At 40.3% G+C, this 19,880-nt stretch overlaps 1 protein-coding gene across 1 annotated transcript in view; it reads left to right on the top strand.

Annotated features, from left to right (window-relative positions):
- The window catches only part of LOC122946111 (fibrillin-2-like), a 160,276-nt gene that overhangs the window by 128,600 nt on the left and 11,796 nt on the right, over positions 1-19,880 (top strand). The window contains exons 47-61 of the mRNA XM_044305466.1: positions 775-903; positions 2,222-2,341; positions 2,451-2,576; positions 5,324-5,476; positions 6,415-6,480; positions 7,383-7,508; positions 8,602-8,721; positions 8,951-9,070; positions 9,672-9,803; positions 10,113-10,238; positions 11,593-11,799; positions 11,896-12,021; positions 12,135-12,257; positions 13,523-13,639; positions 13,864-13,992. Of these exons, the coding sequence (XP_044161401.1) occupies positions 775-903; positions 2,222-2,341; positions 2,451-2,576; positions 5,324-5,476; positions 6,415-6,480; positions 7,383-7,508; positions 8,602-8,721; positions 8,951-9,070; positions 9,672-9,803; positions 10,113-10,238; positions 11,593-11,799; positions 11,896-12,021; positions 12,135-12,257; positions 13,523-13,639; positions 13,864-13,992 (1,920 nt within the window). The remainder of the gene's footprint in view (positions 1-774; positions 904-2,221; positions 2,342-2,450; positions 2,577-5,323; positions 5,477-6,414; positions 6,481-7,382; positions 7,509-8,601; positions 8,722-8,950; positions 9,071-9,671; positions 9,804-10,112; positions 10,239-11,592; positions 11,800-11,895; positions 12,022-12,134; positions 12,258-13,522; positions 13,640-13,863; positions 13,993-19,880) is intronic.

Raw genomic sequence — 19,880 nt, 5'->3', positions numbered from 1 at the left:
TATCCACCAGCAGATAAAATAACTTGTTTAAAGGGACATCTTCCATCAGTTTTTATCACATATTAGCAACCTACATATGAGTATTCTATGTTTTGAATGAGCTTATGGTTTTCTGGATATCATTTTTTTAAGACATTCCATTCATTCTACTTCCTGTCCTGCCCCTTTAATGTTCTCCTTTTAGTTTACAGACTGTCACTACGACCAGAGAGGGAAGGGGGGATTAGTGACCACACGTTAGGCCATTTTCACAGACAGTGTTTGGTCAACAATTTCCATCAATGATTGTGAGCCAAAATCATAAGTGGGTCAAAAGCACAAAACAGGTGCCAATCGTTCCATACCTTATATCTGTGTAACTTCCACTCCTGTTTTTGGCTCACAATCACTGATGGAAATCACTGACCAAATATTGACAAACACAATTGATTGTGTGAAAGCAGCCTGACACTGATAAGTGCAATGCTCTTCTATGGACATCTATATGTGGGGCTATCAAGAGAACAATAGAGCTGTCATATCGTCTTCCTAAATTGAACACCTGCTGTTTTCATGTGGATTAGCCTTCAAATAACTCCTCAAAGCAGCAGTAAAATAACATCGGGATTGCTATCTATATAGGAATTGTATGCATTGCGTATCTAATTTAATTGGCATAGTATTGCCGAAATAAAAAAAAAATAAAAAAAAATACAATTCTACCAAAATACCTCTCATTGATGGAAAAGTCCCTTTAATAGTGACCCGCCTATGTTTTCTTTTGTACCCTTGCAGACATAGACGAGTGTTCCTCCCTTGCTGGACAAGTTTGCAGAAACGGACAGTGCATCAACAATGTAGGCTCATTCCAATGTCTGTGCCAGGAAGGATATGAGATAACTCCTGATGGAAAGAACTGCGTGGGTAAGTGGGTGGACACTCTGCACTACTGTACAAAAAATATTTTTATGACTATATATTTGTATTCTTATAGCAGCTTGAAGCTTTTACAGCAGTTTTGTTCCCATTATTTACATGTTTTCAAGGGCAATTTTTTTATTATTGCATTTTACTCATTTTGGGCTAAAAATCATTTTTTCAATTGGTCCTTTTTAAAAACATTGAACCATTCTGTCACAAAGGGTTAACTGTTTTTCTAGATGTATGAATCCTACTTTCACTTTGATCATCTAATAAACCTTATCTTACTAAAACATCATAAACACTTACTTAAAGAGGACCTTTCACTACAATAAAAAATCTAAACTAAGCCTGAGAGAAAAAAACTGTCTCAGGCTATGAGCTGAGCGCTGCGATTGGCCAGCACTAAAGCCTGGGAGAAGGAGACGCCGGCAGGCTCCATCCAGTTGAGCCAACATATGAAGATACCAGAGGGCATACCGGAAGAACGGAGCAGCGCCCAGGGATAATAGTAAGTGCAGAGAGATCCCTGTGCGCCGCTCTCCATGTCTGTATAGTTAGTTTACATTTTTTATTGTAGTGAAAGGTCCTCTTTAAGCCATGCTCTTATCACTAAGATAAGGTTTGAGCTATAATGAGTGTTTATAATGTCAGAGATCAGGTCAGGTGATCTGCCTGTCAGAACAGAGTGAAAATTCATCAGATCCTGTTACTAGAGAAACTGAAGGCTGCACAAAGCCAGGGGTTCAAAATCTTTAATAAAAAAATATTTTAGCTCAAAATGAGTACAATGCAATAATAAAAAAAATTGCCCCCAAAGGTGTAGGTAGCCTTTAACGGTTATGACCGAAGGGGGCTTGTGGTGAGGTTCTGCTCTGTTGGGATAAAACTGTAATGTGGACAGACCCTAAGATGGATCTACCAATGGTCTGCACATAAATATCTCAATTAGCTGCATCCTTTATGAACGGATCCGGTTGTATTATCTTTAACATAGCAATGATGGATCCGTTATGAGCACCATTAAAAGTCAATGGGGAATGGATCAGTTCTTTATTGTGTCTGAAAAAACTGATCCATCCCCATTGACTTGCATTGTGGGTCATGCCGGATCCGTTTTTCTCTACATTCCAGGACGGAAAGAAATCCTATGACGGATCTCAATATCTGAAAATATAAACACAAGTGTGAAAGTAGCCTAAGCGAGTGAGAATTACAAACGATAAAAATTCAGTAACATAAAGAGTATAGAACATTTGTCCATCTTTATCAAATGAAGCACAATGAAGATAGTGCTGAATGATATTGGATTGTTTTTCAGATATTAACGAGTGTATTAGCCTGCCTGGAACCTGTTCTCCTGGTACTTGCCAAAATCTGGAAGGATCTTTCCGTTGCATCTGCCCTCCAGGATATGCTGTGCAGAATGACAATTGTATTGGTAAGTGCAGTCATATATAGACAATATAAACCTATTGAATGGCATATATGTCTTCAAATATATGTTGGAACGTTTGGGAGTTCTTGCTATTTAAATATTTCTTCTCCAGATATCAATGAATGCGAAGACGAACCAAACATCTGCCTATTTGGAACTTGCACTAACACCGCTGGAAGCTTCCAGTGTGTATGTCCTCCAGGATTTGTCCTATCAGATAATGGACGACGTTGCTTTGGTGAGTGTTCGATTTAAAAGATCAACCCTGTAGTCAACATTCTGTCCATATTATAGTCAACATGAAAAAATCTATGGACCAGATTTGTTTCCATTTAAAAAAAAAATGAAGACTGAGTTCACATCTGCATCTTTTTTTTATAACTGATTTGTTGGATTGAGAAATGGATACAAATTGAACAGCACTTGAACTTTTTTGACTTCAGTATTAAAAGTATGGAAAGCTCAGTTCAGCCATTTTTCTGTTATTTTTGGTGGAAATATAAGTACAAGAGATAAGATTTTATAGTGCTGCTATATTCCGCAGTGCTTTTCAGACATTAGCATCAAGCAATCCCCAATAGGGCTCACAATAACTTAAACCTGATGGAACTGACACAAGTGTTGCTGAAAATAGCCTATTCACACAAGTTGGGTTATTTTTCTGTTCCTCTGACGGAACATGATAGCTGAAAAATGAAAGCAGATGTGAACTTAGCCAAAAGTAAATGTCTGCCTTTTATCATCTGCCGTTTTTCTGATGCAGAGCTTCAGAGACATAGATGAAAAAGATACATAACATGCTGGCTATATGCACTACCACTAGCGGGATCTTAGAAGCTTACTTCCTCTTACTCTATTTAATGACATGAAGTAAGCTCCCACACTCCCTCTAGTGGTTGCTATGTATGGCACCAGGAATGTTAAAACTATAAGGTATTCTTGATATATAAAAACATCCACAAAAAGTCACTTAAAAAAACACTAATGATTTTGAACGCAATATGTGACCTTACTCATAGTATGAATGTATACAAGAAAACAGAGTTTTTAAATCCAGGGGCAACCAAAGTTGGTAGGCCACGCGTGTTTCCATCATGTCAACACTGCCTCCTTCTACATAATGGGGTGTCTCGCTTCAGTGAGGGTCGGACTGGCCCACAAGTGTACCATAGGATCCTCCTGTGGGCCCAGTCTCAGAAGTCATAGTGAGCCCCAAAGGTCTAGAATTAAAAAAATAACATTTGGAGATGTTTATGGAGCTAATCAATAGCTACTAGGATATATTTATTTGATTCAAAATGTATTAGACTTTATTGACAATATAGGGTTTGGGTCCACAGAATCATTTCCTCTGTTGGGCCCCAAGAACCCGAGCCCAACAGTGGCTTCAGCAGATGACATTTATCATGTAGACAAAGTTAATACAAGGCACTGACTAATGTATTGTGATTGTCCATATTACCTCCTTTGCTGGCTTGAATAATTTCTCCATCACATTATACAATGCTCTTATCCAGGGGTTTTGACCACCCAATTCAGAAGATATGGCAAAAGATAGGACATGTCTTCTCTTTTGCGGTGCGGAGGCCCTGACCTGAAAGCCTATGGAAGCACTTCCAAGTGTTTCCGTTAGCTTCTGATCCATGCCTCCACTCTCGAAAAGATAGGACATGTCCTATCTTTTGCCGTATGTTGCAGATCGTGGACCCATTCAAGTTAATGGGTCCGCACCACAGAACGGTGTTCACATAGAAGGTGCCTGTGTATTGTGGACCGCTATTTGCGGTCTGCAACATGGACACCGTGGCCATACGTTCGTATATATGAGCCCTTAAAGACTGATACATATCTGAATAATATTAAACACAGTGTTGCCAATATATGAATCTAAAGTGTTTTCTTGAACAATGTTAATACATGTAATTATTATAGGAAATATATACATTATTAATGTAAATTCCAGGGAAATAAAATTATACCTAACAAGGAAAAGCACAAAGTGTGCATATAAACATAACTAGTACTTACAGTAAATACTGGATCGGAAACACGTTTTATCAAATGGAAATGTTAAGATAGGCACTCCTCCTTCTGATGTATGAAGACAAATCTTTACTAAATAAAAAATACAATGGCGTATTATATATTAAAACGTATAAACACAATTAGTGCATGATATCGATAAAAGAAAAAAGGAAAACAAATCATAAAAGAACACATAAGAAAACATGATAAAAGAAAAAAGGAAAACAAAAGGGTGTATACAAATGGATAAATGACATAATGATGTTAGTTGATCTAAGTCCTCAAAATACATGTATGTGTACTTTATACATGCATGTACACATGTATGTATGTTTTTGTATATATATATATATTTTTTTTTTTTTTATTATGTAAAACTACTAATTGAGCTTAGATCAACTAACATCATTATATGTTATTTATCCATTTGTATACACTCTTTTGTTTTCCTTTTTTATTTTATGATATCGATATCATGCACTAATTGTTTTTATATGTTTTTATATATAATATGCCATTGTATTTTTTATTTATTAAAGATTTGTCTTCATACATCAGAAGGAGGAGTGCCTATCTTAACATTTCCATGTATCTCTCTTTATACTGGGATTGGGTGACCAAGATGATAGTGAACCCTCCATTATCCATTTCATCCTAGTATGAGCCCCCAACTGTTCTTAACGTTATATCAAATGTATTAATAATGGTAATAAAGCAAAGGTTGCAGTAAAGGACACTCATTTTCTATTCATTACATTTTCCTTATGAATGGGGTTCCAAAATATAATGGAAGTGCTGTTACCTCTTGTAACATAATGGACTTAATTATGCACTAATCATATAAGCAATATTCACATTACATTTTACTATAGACGTTCTGAATATGATATATGTCAATCTTACCTTATACGTTTCTGATGTATAAAAGACTTACTAAATGATATGTGTATTTCTTACTAGACACCCGTCAAAGCTTCTGCTTTACTCGATTTGACAATGGAAAATGCTCCGTTCCTAAAGCATTCAATACCACAAAAGCAAGGTGCTGCTGTAGCACCATGCCTGGAGAAGGCTGGGGAGATCCCTGTGAGCTGTGCCCACAAGAATCAAGTGGTAAGACTCAGACATTAAAAAAAGAAAGAATATTTATGGAAATGATTCAACCAGAGTGTGTTTCTCTAGAAATGCACCAACTGTCCCAGCAATAACATTCACACAAATAATAGATAAGCTGAGTAGTTTAAAGGGGTCTAACATTAGAACATGGCATATTGTTTCCATACCTACCATAAGAGTCAATGTAAGTTACAAAAGCAGTCTAGCACAGTGAGCTTCCGTAACTTAGAAGCTACTTAAGCAGCATAACTCGCGGTGGTCTGCTGTTTTTCTACCTCCCATTCACTTCTATGGTCATTTTGGAACAATATAGCACAGCCTATGTTGTATAGCTGGAGGCTGATAACATCATTGACAATAAGTTATGGACACAGCTTGATTACAATGACCTCTCTGCACATATCACAGAGCATGCATGTCCACACTTTCCCAATGAAGTTGATAAGTTATTTTGGGTTTGAAGTTTCTTACAGTATATTATTGAGGATGATGTCAGCAGAGGAACAGGTAAAATGTCTGCTACCTGCACATGTTTCGGATCACGTGTGAAAAGCTTAATACAGTACCAGCAAAGTGACAGACAAATATCATGTACACCTTGCTTTCTTCTTCTGGGGAAATTGACCTGCCATGCAGATTTTTATATCTAAAGCATGTCAACTGTTTGTGTGACATTTGGTGCTGATTTCCACCCTTTTTTAATGGGAGTGTGAGATCTGCATCCAATCTGGAACAAAATTAAAAGTAAGATGGAAATGCAAAGAAACCCACACGGAAATGAATGCAGAATTACTGCAAGCCCACCCACACCCATGTGCAGGTAGCCTCCATTAGTAAAAACATATAAGCGATACGTTCCCTGTGATTAGATGTATAACATTTTCGGGGGTGTCTCTTGATGTTAATAACTGCTCTCATTCCTTCTTTTCTTATAGTGGCTTTCCAGGATCTTTGTCCTTATGGCCATGGTTCTGTTCAAGACCGAACTGACACCAGAGAAGGTAGGAAATTAGTGCAAGCAGTGTCTTACATAACATATGACGCACAGCCGCCATGCTCTTTGTCAGTAAGCTACAATTTTGCTATTTGAGCGGTCTCTGCTATAATTGTGTTGACTGTGTTGTACGCCTAAGATTCAATCAATGCTTCCTTTCCTGATGGATCCTTTTTTTGTGTCAAAACAGAAGCCTAATATAAAGTGAAAGATCTCATTCACTATAAAAGGATCTGTCAAGCTTTTTTTGCTTTATTTTCCCCTGTAGCGTAGCTTAGTAGACTACAGTATGCTGCTTGTCAAATGTAATAGAACCTGATAGAACAGAAACTACATGAAGTCAACTGAAAGCCCTTTTCTCTAATGAAACCAACCCAGTAATCAGCTGCCCGCTGGACAGCTTATGAAACCCATGGATGGAAGTAGTTGTGGCTGCCATTATATATGAAGTATTCATGGTTGGTCCAGTTCAGTCAAAGTGAGTGTTGCTCTTTTTTAGTGGATCTCCATAGATGAGTCTAAGTGGAGGATCACCCTTTATGACATCCATTTGCCCTATTATTTGGATAGAGCCACAACTACTTCCATCCATGGGTTATATGAAACCCATGGAGGGAAGTAGTTGTGGCTGCCCATATATATGTAGTATTCATGGTTGGTCCAGTTCAGTCAAAGTGAGTGTTGCTCTTTTTTAATGGATCTCCATAGATGAGTCTAAGTGGAGGATCACCCTTTATGACATCCATTTGCCCTATTATTTGGATAGAGGTTGTCATCATGAAACAAGTCCCCTTGAAATGGAAATATTTATCTACGTTTTTCTGTAAAATGATGGAACATATAAAAGTACAAATAAAAATAGATCAATGTTTTATAACTAAATCCTTTATGAATCTGCTCTTCATTTAGATGTCAATGAATGTGCTGAGACTCCTGGAATTTGTGTCAATGGGATCTGTATTAATACCGATAGCTCTTTCCGTTGTGAATGTCCATTTGGATATAACCTTGACTTCACAGGAGTTAACTGCGTAGGTGAGTATATTGGACAACGTATTTTTAGTTGAACATAGAAAAGCTTGCATAAAAGTGAAAATTCTGCACAGACCTTTATTTCATGTATTGCCAACACCATTTGAATTACTTGAAGGTCTAAGGATATTGTATGGAATGGTAGAGCCATCAAAGTTAAATGCACACATGGCCAAGCGATCCAGACTGAAGCATATTGGCTAGTCTATAGACGTCGCAAAAAATCGGATTCTGAATTCTCATAGCTGGTCTATGAATACTGTAGAGGTCCAAATTTGATAAGATTGAATTAAACAGTACATAGGTTGACAGTCTATAAGAAAGAAAGAGTTTTTACAAGAAAGCGTAAAAATGCCTACAATTTAACATGTTTGTGTTTTCTAAATGTAATAAGAGAGAGCTATGAGGGCCCCCGTTGAGTGACATGTATGATTCTACAAAATGAGAACCTACCCGAAATCGTAATTGAATTGTTTGTGTAGGAACCTAAATCGTCATTTGACAGCAGCAGATCGTACCATCTAAACACACTCTGCTGCCGGCAAAAAATGATTCTGCATGGGGACAAGCGATGGCCTTAGCGATTGCTCCTCCTCTACTGTAGAGGAGATAGCTGCATGTAAATACAGCAGTCTCCTCCACTGATGAGAACGCGATTGACGGTAAGGAACACTTCCTTCCTGACAATTGCCTGCTAAATTGTTCCATCTAAAGGGACCTTAAGACATAGCTGTACATATTTTCACTTATTTGCCTCTCTTAAAATGGAGTCCCCCTCTATGATCTTTATACACTCTAATTGAGTTTTAAGACATGATTTGTCCTGATGTACATTATCCTTAAGGGCATTAAATCAATAGAGAAGCACAATTTGGGTCAGTAATTACTAAAATGGGGGATCTTTCTTTTCTTAGCATTTCTCTCTACACTAAAACTGGACTAAATGTATAAAAGTTAAACACGCATAGTACCATTGAACCTAGTAGACAGGGAACATTGTTCCGGCAATACCATTATAACTGTACTACTGTTAAAGATGTTAGGTATTAGAGGTTGCACTCTAGAGAGGATAATGTCTATTTGACTTATTCTGCAGACACGGACGAGTGCTCCATCGGGAACCCTTGTGGCAATGGAACATGTACTAATGTGATTGGAGGATTTGAATGTGCCTGTGATGAAGGCTTTGAACCTGGACCTATGATGACTTGTGAAGGTAACCTCAACAAAAATAAAGAAAATGTATAGAAAGGCCCTTCCACATGTAGATCAAGGAAAACGAATTGCATGACAAATAAAAAAAAGAACATGTTAACTGGACTTTAGTACTGTAAATGTTGCTACTACAGCTTTGTTGACATTCTACTGGAAAGTAAAGTAAATGAGGCATATATGGGGTACACACATGTATTATATTGTCCACAAACTTTCTAACTGTATTTCAGATATCAATGAGTGCACAAACCCCCTGCTGTGTGCTTTCCGTTGTATAAACATGTATGGATCATATGAATGCACATGTCCTTCTGGCTACACCCTAAGAGAAGATCGCCGCATGTGTAAAGGTATGATAATGACCTTGTAAATACACGTATATGAACCATTAATTTTATTTGCCCATCGGCCCATGATAATCCCAATGTTACCTGCATATGAAGTTTTACAATAATGTCAAATATCCTATTAGGGTATTCTGGGTTAATTGAGGACAGTTCCCATTAATTAACCAGAGTAGACGGCCTCTATCAAGACTCTCTCAACCCCCAACATGTCTGTGCTTTACAAGGACATCCTATTGATTTCAGTGGATGAAGCATAATGCTTCACTTCCCATGTGGTGGTGCTGCAAAGTAATTGCTATTGAGTTCCCTCACAGATTACCAATGATGGATGCAGGTCCTAGCAGCAGGACACCCAGTGATCAGCTTATCTTTTGAGGATCCTCCTAAATAAATGATTGTGACCAGCCCATTTAATGTACACATTTCTTTACCTACTAGGACTATTACTATTGTTGTCTTACATACGCATGCAATAGACAGACTAAAATATAAATTGCTTATTCAGGTGAGACATTATTAATATGGTCTCTGTGAACTTGAGGGAAGTGCTAACGATGTTTTAGTCTAGACTTCTAGAAGATATCCATATACCTTTCTTTTTCAGATTTGGATGAATGTGCAGAAGGTCTACATGACTGTGAATCCAAAGGAATGATGTGCAAGAATCTCATTGGTACATTTATGTGTATTTGTCCACCTGGCATGCAGAGGCGGCCTGATGGCGAAGGATGCATGGGTGAGTTGTAGTTATTTAATTTCACATTGAGATGTAGTTTCTGTACTACTTAACACGTCTGTGTGGAGAAATGCGTGTATTTATATAACCTTTCTAAACCTTGTGGGCAATATCATGTATTTCTGGTTAGTTTGAGTACTATATAAACATACAGTACTTGATAACGTCCTGTTAATTATTATATTTGTGGTTTGTTTGATTACCTATTATTCATGTTATCAGTTTGAACAACTGCCAAGTTATATGTTTATTCTTCTGCCTTGAGAATAATTACTAAGTCATGTTTTCTGTCATTGTACATTAAACCAGATGAAAATGAATGTCGCACAAAGCCGGGTATTTGCCCCAATGGACGCTGTGTGAATACCATTGGAAGTTACAGATGTGATTGTAATGATGGGTTCCAGGTCAGCGCCTCTGGAACAGAATGTATTGGTGAGTACTCATTTTAATATCATGTTAGTACATATTTGGCTGTTTTAATTTATATCTTTCATTTTCAATTTTTTATTTTACATACTTTGATGCAGACAATGTTTAACATTCAGCTTTATAAAAAAAAAAAGGGTAATAGCCAACAATATATACATAATTACAACATTTTATACATTATATATACTTTCAGGCATGGCCACCAGAGTACTCACCCCTCACACTGCACCACACTCCATGCTGCTTGCGGCAATCTCCACCTCCCTCCTCCTGCTGCGGCTGGTGCAGTGTGTGCTCTTCCTGACTCTTTCCTTTCCTGATTCTGATTTGCAAGAATAAAATAAGCTTAGCATAGGCTCAAGTGAATAAGAATTTACTAGAAAGTGATAAAATACATAAAAGACATATTAAAATGATCACATACATAGTAAAGTAAAGAAAGAAAGATTCACTCTCTCTGTGTAACAAGCCAATGAGCAAACTCTAATCGGCCATGCTACTAACATAGCACATGACTGACACCCAATGTGATATGAAAGGTGTAGTCGCAAAAATCTCCTTTTTTCAGATACATAGATACCTTTCAGCCATTCTTCCTCAGACGTCCAGTTTGCAGTATGCATGTCCTGTGAGTTAACCACTCCAGAATGTGGCCTGGTGGTCATCAGACAAATAACAATTAGACTTTGTATGTTGTACCTAGCTAACGCATTACATTAAACAAATAATAATTAAAGGTAATAATATATAATAATTAAAGGGAAAGAGCCAATAACAATAACGAAAAAAATAGCCTTCTAATACACTCTTAAATGACCAGTGTGTGCATTTGCTAATCTGTCTCCAGTGTTGCATAGGGTATATATGGCACCTAAGGTGCCTGAGCAAGAAGTTCCTAGTAGTTACTGTAAGTTGTACTTGTACAGTTGTACTTGTATTGTGTATTATGACCTCTGCCATAGTTCTAAACTCTGCCTGATCACTGAATTTACCATATGCCACATGCCCAACCTGTTGCCATATTGCACAAATTCTGTCTCTCATGACATTGGCTTGTCCTCTGACCACACTTCTGCCTGCCCAGTAGGTGCCATGTACCTTTATCTTTTGACCCACCTGGGTCAACAGCTTCTGACATCTCCTTTAAGAGGTAGTGGCCTGGTGGCCGCTGCAGCAAAGTCCAGATTCCCATGTGGAGTTGAAAGAGTAAATACCAGGGGACAATCTTGATAACACCCTTGGAAGTAGCACCAATCCAAACTCATTCATACACACAATGGGTCCACACCCATTGCATTGCACACATTACCATTTAATCTAACAATGCAAAATAATTATTGTTCATTTTCATCTCTAGACACCCGTCAAGGATCTTGTTTCACTGAAGTTCTACAGATAATGTGCCAGCTTTCATCTACAAATCGTAACATGGTCACCAAATCTGAGTGCTGCTGTAATGGAGGTCGAGGCTGGGGCAACCAGTGTGAATTGTGTCCCCTACCAGGAACTGCAGTTTATAAAAAGATGTGTCCACATGGTCCTGGCTTTACCACTGATGGAAGAGGTACAACCAGTGACATTTAGGAACTAATTAACAATTAAAGAAATTTTGATATGACTTTTCATAACACACTAATGCTTCATCAACTTCCTTCTTTAGATATCGATGAATGCAAAGTTCTACCGAATCTATGCAAAAACGGCCAGTGTATAAACACCATTGGGTCTTTCCGCTGTCATTGCAATTTGGGGTATACCACAGACTTCACAGGGACCACTTGTGTTGGTAAGACATATTTTTATTATAAGAACCATCAATATTTGAAATCTGTGGAAACAGGTCCGGCATACTTGCATAGTAAAGACTCATTGTATATAACCATTTGCCTTTATATGCAGATCTCGATGAATGTGCCCAATCTCCTAAACCCTGCAACTTTATATGTAAGAATACAGAAGGCAGCTACCAGTGTTCATGTCCTAGAGGATACATTCTACAAGAAGATGGCAAAACATGTAAAGGTAATGTAAACCTACTACCTTTTTATTTACAGCTTAGAGCTCCAATATGTTGGCTGATGCAGAATAGTGGTTATAGCAGTAACCATATATGTTCTAAGGTTTTGTTAAAGGGTATCTGTCAACTATGGCAAGCCCTATTAAAGCCAAGTCCTGTCAACAGATGTGTACTTATGAAACTGGTTGACCTGTTACCTGTGTGCTTGGCAGCTGAAGGCATCTGTGTTGGTCCCATGTACATATGTGCCCGCATTTCTGAGGAAAATAATGTTGAATTATACGCAAATGAGCCTCTAGGAACAACACGGCTGTCGCCATTACACCTAAAGGCTCTGCTCTCTCTGCAACTGCTGCGTCATCTGCATTTTGATTGACAGGGTCGGGTGTGGTGAAGTTTATACTGTCTGGACCTGTCAATCAAAGTGCAGAGGGCACAGCAGTTGCAGTGAGAGAACCTCTAGGAGTAACAGTAATGCCCTGTTACTCCTAGAGGCTCATTTGCATATATTAAAACATAATTTTTCTCAGCAATGCGGTCATGTATGAATACGGGACCAACACAGGTGCCTTCAGCTGCCAAGCACCCATGTACCAGGGGAGCCAGATTCACACTGTAGGTACAAATCTGCTGACAGATGCCCTTTAAGTACAGTAATGTATGAACAGAACACATGCCACTGACTCCAGATAAGTCATTTTTTATGTCAATGATCAACCTTGTTCCTTGCTGTGTGGCTGCAAACTGGCTGTGGAATGTACTGAGAGGACTCCTCCTGGAGTCTTCTCCATTATGGCTGCATGCTCAGGAGTCCTGTCAATGCATTCCACTGCCAGTTTGGGAAGCAGGGCTGAGGATCAACACACACGTTACTAATCTAGAGTCAGTGGCAGCTGTCTTATTCATGTTTTATTTAGGTCTTGTCAGAGGTGACAGAATTCTAATATTTTATTAGTTTTTGTGTTATGTTGAGCACAGCAGCATAAATATAGGAAAAGAAGACACCAACACCATTATAATTGTCACATGGTAGGTGAAGCCCTGTTGCAGATTATACACTTGGGCCCAGTAGTTCAAATGATGTCTCTAGCTGAGCAGTGTATAGACAGGTATGCAAGTTTAGTTTAGTTAGGCCAAGTATGACTTTTAAGCAGCAATTGCTTTAGACTAGTGGTTTGATGGAAACAGTTAGTGAGAAATAAAAGCTGTGTGAGATTTAATAAGTCACACGGATACATTTCAGCCTCTAAATAATAATATAACTTTACAGACTTGGACGAATGTTCAACCAAACAGCACAATTGCCAGTTCCTATGTGTTAACACGATTGGAAGCTTCAACTGCAAGTGTCCACCTGGATTTACCCAACACCAGTCTTCGTGCATTGGTAAGGAAATCAATACATTTCTATCATGTTTAAGATGTTGTGACAATAATAGAAAATCGGGCCAACCAGTAGTGGGACTAATGGTATGGTATGTTAATAAATATAAATCATGTTACAGGAAAATAAAATCATACTAACAAACAGTAATTATCTATTTCTAGATATGTATGTACTAGATGTATAATCTAATAGGTGTATATCTAATCAGATGCTTCTATCCACAGATAACAACGAGTGCAGCGCTCAGCCAACCTTGTGTGGAGCTCGTGGCATTTGCCAGAATAACCCTGGCAGCTTTGTTTGTGAATGTCAGAAAGGCTTCTCCCTGGACAGCACAGGCAGTAACTGTGAAGGTTAGAAAAAAGCGCATTTCTCCTAATTATTCATTTTAGGATATTCCAAGGGGCGGACATACCTCCTGTGCAGCTGGTTTAGCTGCACAGGGGCCTGGCGCCATACAGATTGGACTGGTCCCCTTCCAGAACTTCAGACCAGGGGCGTAACTAACATAGCGGCAGACCATGCGACTGCTATGGGGCCCAGGGCAAGAGGGGCCCAGTCTTAGTTGGGATTATCCCCTTCTACTGGAGGTGAAAACTTGGTCAGAACACTACCCTCTAAAACAGGGATGGCCAACCTGTGGATCTCCAGCTGTTGTAAAACTACAACTCCCACCATGCCCTGCTGTAGGCTGATAGCTGTAGTCAGTCAGGGCATGCTGAGAGATGTAGTTTTGCAACAGCTGGAGAGCCTCAGGTTGGCCATCCCTGCTCTAAAGGAACAACTTTAAGCAAATGAGGCAGTGGAAAAATGGCCAAAGGATCATTGAAAAGGGTTTAGGCAGAAACCCCTCTGTCCTGTGTGGGGAGCCTTGTTAGATCCTTGCTATGGGGCCCTTACGCCTCTATGTATGACACTGCTTCGGACTGAAATATAAGGTGATACTCAGGGGCTGATTCATAGGAGGGCTGACAGGTTTTAGTGTAATCAGCACTCCTGGTTAGTAAGGCTGTGTCCTCAGGGTCTGATTTTTACAAAATTGCAGCAAAATACACTGCATTTTGCTGCGATTTTCTCGAAAATATGAACATGTGGACCCAGCCTTACTGACCAGGAGTGCTGAATGGTCTAAAAAACTGTCACTCAAAAGCGCTGACAGGCTCTCCTCCAAAGAGCCAGCTCTGCTAATCAGTAAGGGAGGTAGGAAGGAAGGAAAACCCTACTGCTGCTGTGTGTATGTGAGTGACTGCATGTATGACAGTGTGTGTATGTGAGAATGCCTGCATGTGTGACAGTGTGTGCATGTGAGAGTGCCTGCATGTATGACAGTGTGTATATGTGAGAGTGCCTGCATGTATGACAGTGTGTGTATGTGAGAGTGCCTGCATATGTGACAGTGTGTGTATGTGAGAATGCCTGCATGTGTGACAGTGTGTGTATGTGAGAGTGCCTGCATATGTGACAGTGTGTGTATGTGAGAATGCCTGCATATGTGACAGTGTGTGTATGTGAGAATGCCTGCATATGTGACAGTGTGTGTATGTGAGAATGCCTGCATATGTGACAGTGTGTGTATGTGAGAATGCCTGCATGTATGACAGTGTGTGTATGTGAGAGTGCCTGCATATGTGACAGTGTGTGTATGTGAGAGTGCCTGCATGTATGACAGTGTGTGTATGTGACAGTGTGTGTATGTGAGAATACCTGCGTATGTGACAGTGTGTGTATGTGAGAATACCTGCATATGTGACAGTGTGTGTGTATGTGAGAGTGCCTGCATATGTGACAGTGTGTGTATGTGAGAGTGCCTGCATGTATGACAGTGTGTGTATGTGAGAATACCTGCGTATGTGACAGTGTGTGTATGTGAGAATACCTGCATATGTGACAGTGTGTGTGTATGTGAGAGTGCCTGCATATGTGACAGTGTGTGTATGTGAGAGTGCCTGCATGTATGACAGTGTGTGTATGTGAGAATGCCTGCATATGTGACAGTGTGTGTATGTGAGAGTGCCTGCATATGTGACAGTGTGTGTGTATGTGAGAATGCCTGCATATGTGACAGTGTGTGTGTATGTGAGAATGCCTGCATATGTGACAGTGTGTGTATGTGAGAATGCCTGCATATGTGACGGTGTGTGTGTATTTGAGAATGCCTGCATATGTGACAGTGTGTGTATGTGAGAATGCCTGCATATGTGACAGTGTGTGTATGTGAGAATGCCTGCATATGTGACAGTGTGTGTATGTGAGAATGCCTGCATATGTGACAGTGTGTGTATGTGAGAATGCCTGCATATGTGACAGTGTGTGTATGTGAGAATGCCTGCATATGTGACAGTGTGTGTATGTGAGAATGCCTGAATATGTGACAGTGTGTGTATGTGAGAATGCCTGCATATGTGACAGTGTGTGTGTATGTGAGAATGCCTGCATATGTGACAGTGTGTGTATGTGAGAATGCCTGCATATGTGACAGTGTGTGTGTATGTGAGAATGCCTGCATATGTGACAGTGTGTGTATGTGAGAATGCCTGCATATGTGACAGTGTGTGTGTATGTGAGAATGCCTGCATATGTGACAGTGTGTGTATGTGAGAGTGCCTGCATATGTGACAGTGTGTGTATGTGAGAATGCCTGCATATGTGAGAATGCCTGCATATGTGACAGTGTGTGTATGTGAGAGTGCCTGCATGTATGACAGTGTGTGTATGTGAGAATGCATGCATGTGTGACAGTGTGTGCATGTGAGAGTGCCTGCATGTATGACAGTGTGTATATGTGAGAGTGCCTGCATGTATGACAGTGTGTGTATGTGAGAGTGCCTGCATATGTGACAGTGTGTGTATGTGAGAATGCCTGCATATGTGACAGTGTGTGTATGTGAGAGTGCCTGCATATGTGACAGTGTGTGTATGTGAGAATGCCTGCATATGTGACAGTGTGTGTATGTGAGAATGCCTGCATATGTGACAGTGTGTGTATGTGAGAATGCCTGCATGTGTACAGTGTGTGTATGTGAGAGTGCCTGCATGTATGACAGTGTGTGTATGTGAGAGTGCCTGCATATGTGACAGTGTGTGTATGTGAGAGTGCCTGCATGTATGACAGTGTGTGTATGTGACAGTGTGTGTATGTGAGAATACCTGCGTATGTGACAGTGTGTGTATGTGAGAATACCTGCATATGTGACAGTGTGTGTGTATGTGAGAGTGCCTGCATATGTGACAGTGTGTGTATGTGAGAGTGCCTGCATGTATGACAGTGTGTGTATGTGAGAATACCTGCGTATGTGACAGTGTGTGTATGTGAGAATACCTGCATATGTGACAGTGTGTGTGTATGTGAGAGTGCCTGCATATGTGACAGTGTGTGTATGTGAGAGTGCCTGCATGTATGACAGTGTGTGTATGTGAGAATACCTGCATATGTGACAGTGTGTGTGTATGTGAGAGTGCCTGCATATGTGACAGTGTGTGTATGTGAGAATACCTGCATATGTGACAGTGTGTGTATGTGAGAATACCTGCATATGTGACAGTGTGTGTATGTGAGAATGCCTGCATATGTGACAGTGTGTGTATGTGAGAATGCCTGCATGTATGACAGTGTGTGTATGTGAGAGTGCCTGCATATGTGACAGTGTGTGTATGTGAGAGTGCCTGCATGTATGACAGTGTGTGTATGTGAGAATACCTGCGTATGTGACAGTGTGTGTATGTGAGAATACCTGCATATGTGACAGTGTGTGTGTATGTGAGAGTGCCTGCATGTATGACAGTGTGTGTATGTGAGAATACCTGCGTATGTGACAGTGTGTGTATGTGAGAATACCTGCATATGTGACAGTGTGTGTGTATGTGAGAGTGCCTGCATATGTGACAGTGTGTGTATGTGAGAGTGCCTGCATGTATGACAGTGTGTGTATGTGAGAATACCTGCGTATGTGACAGTGTGTGTATGTGAGAATACCTGCATATGTGACAGTGTGTGTGTATGTGAGAGTGCCTGCATATGTGACAGTGTGTGTATGTGAGAGTGCCTGCATGTATGACAGTGTGTGTATGTGAGAATGCCTGCATATGTGACAGTGTGTGTATGTGAGAGTGCCTGCATATGTGACAGTGTGTGTGTATGTGAGAATGCCTGCATATGTGACAGTGTGTGTGTATGTGAGAATGCCTGCATATGTGACAGTGTGTGTATGTGAGAATGCCTGCATATGTGACGGTGTGTGTGTATTTGAGAATGCCTGCATATGTGACAGTGTGTGTATGTGAGAATGCCTGCATATGTGACAGTGTGTGTATGTGAGAATGCCTGCATATGTGACAGTGTGTGTATGTGAGAATGCCTGCATATGTGACAGTGTGTGTATGTGAGAATGCCTGCATATGTGACAGTGTGTGTATGTGAGAATGCCTGCATATGTGACAGTGTGTGTATGTGAGAATGCCTGAATATGTGACAGTGTGTGTATGTGAGAATGCCTGCATATGTGACAGTGTGTGTGTATGTGAGAATGCCTGCATATGTGACAGTGTGTGTATGTGAGAATGCCTGCATATGTGACAGTGTGTGTGTATGTGAGAATGCCTGCATATGTGACAGTGTGTGTATGTGAGAATGCCTGCATATGTGACAGTGTGTGTGTATGTGAGAATGCCTGCATATGTGACAGTGTGTGTATGTGAGAGTGCCTGCATATGTGACAGTGTGTGTATGTGAGAATGCCTGCATATGTGAGAATGCCTGCATATGTGACAGTGTGTGTATGTGAGAGTGCCTGCATGTATGACAGTGTGTGTATGTGAGAATGCCTGCATGTGTGACAGTGTGTGCATGTGAGAGTGCCTGCATGTATGACAGTGTGTATATGTGAGAGTGCCTGCATGTATGACAGTGTGTGTATGTGAGAGTGCCTGCATATGTGACAGTGTGTGTATGTGAGAATGCCTGCATATGTGACAGTGTGTGTATGTGAGAGTGCCTGCATATGTGACAGTGTGTGTATGTGAGAATGCCTGCATATGTGACAGTGTGTGTATGTGAGAATGCCTGCATATGTGACAGTGTGTGTATGTGAGAATGCCTGCATATGTGACAGTGTGTGTATGTGAGAATGCCTGCATGTATGACAGTGTGTGTATGTGAGAGTGCCTGCATATGTGACAGTGTGTGTATGTGAGAGTGCCTGCATGTATGACAGTGTGTGTATGTGACAGTGTGTGTATGTGAGAATACCTGCGTATGTGACAGTGTGTGTATGTGAGAATACCTGCATATGTGACAGTGTGTGTGTATGTGAGAGTGCCTGCATATGTGACAGTGTGTGTATGTGAGAGTGCCTGCATGTATGACAGTGTGTGTATGTGAGAATACCTGCATATGTGACAGTGTGTGTATGTGAGAATACCTGCATATGTGACAGTGTGTGTGTATGTGAGAGTGCCTGCATATGTGACAGTGTGTGTATGTGAGAGTGCCTGCATGTATGACAGTGTGTGTATGTGAGAATGCCTGCATATGTGACAGTGTGTGTATGTGAGAATGCCTGCATATGTGACAGTGTGTGTATGTGAGAATGCCTGCATATGTGACAGTGTGTGTGTATGTGAGAGTGCCTGCATATGTGACAGTGTGTGTATGTGAGAGTGCCTGCATGTATGACAGTGTGTGTATGTGAGAATGCCTGCATATGTGACAGTGTGTGTATGTGAGAATGCCTGCATATGTGACAGTGTGTGTATGTGAGAATACCTGCATATGTGACAGTGTGTGTGTATGTGAGAGTGCCTGCATATGTGACAGTGTGTGTATGTGAGAATACCTGCATATGTGACAGTGTGTGTATGTGAGAATACCTGCATATGTGACAGTGTGTGTATGTGAGAATGCCTGCATATGTGACAGTGTGTGTATGTGAGAATGCCTGCATGTATGACAGTGTGTGTATGTGAGAGTGCCTGCATATGTGACAGTGTGTGTATGTGAGAGTGCCTGCATGTATGACAGTGTGTGTATGTGAGAATACCTGCGTATGTGACAGTGTGTGTATGTGAGAATACCTGCATATGTGACAGTGTGTGTGTATGTGAGAGTGCCTGCATGTATGACAGTGTGTGTATGTGAGAATACCTGCGTATGTGACAGTGTGTGTATGTGAGAATACCTGCATATGTGACAGTGTGTGTGTATGTGAGAGTGCCTGCATATGTGACAGTGTGTGTATGTGAGAGT

The sequence above is a fragment of the Bufo gargarizans genome, chromosome 1, assembly GCF_014858855.1.
Source record: "Bufo gargarizans isolate SCDJY-AF-19 chromosome 1, ASM1485885v1, whole genome shotgun sequence".
In the NCBI taxonomy this organism is placed as follows: domain Eukaryota; kingdom Metazoa; phylum Chordata; class Amphibia; order Anura; family Bufonidae; genus Bufo; species Bufo gargarizans.
The sequence above is the reverse complement of the archived record's forward strand: the minus strand, read 5'-3'. Positions and strand labels throughout refer to the sequence as shown.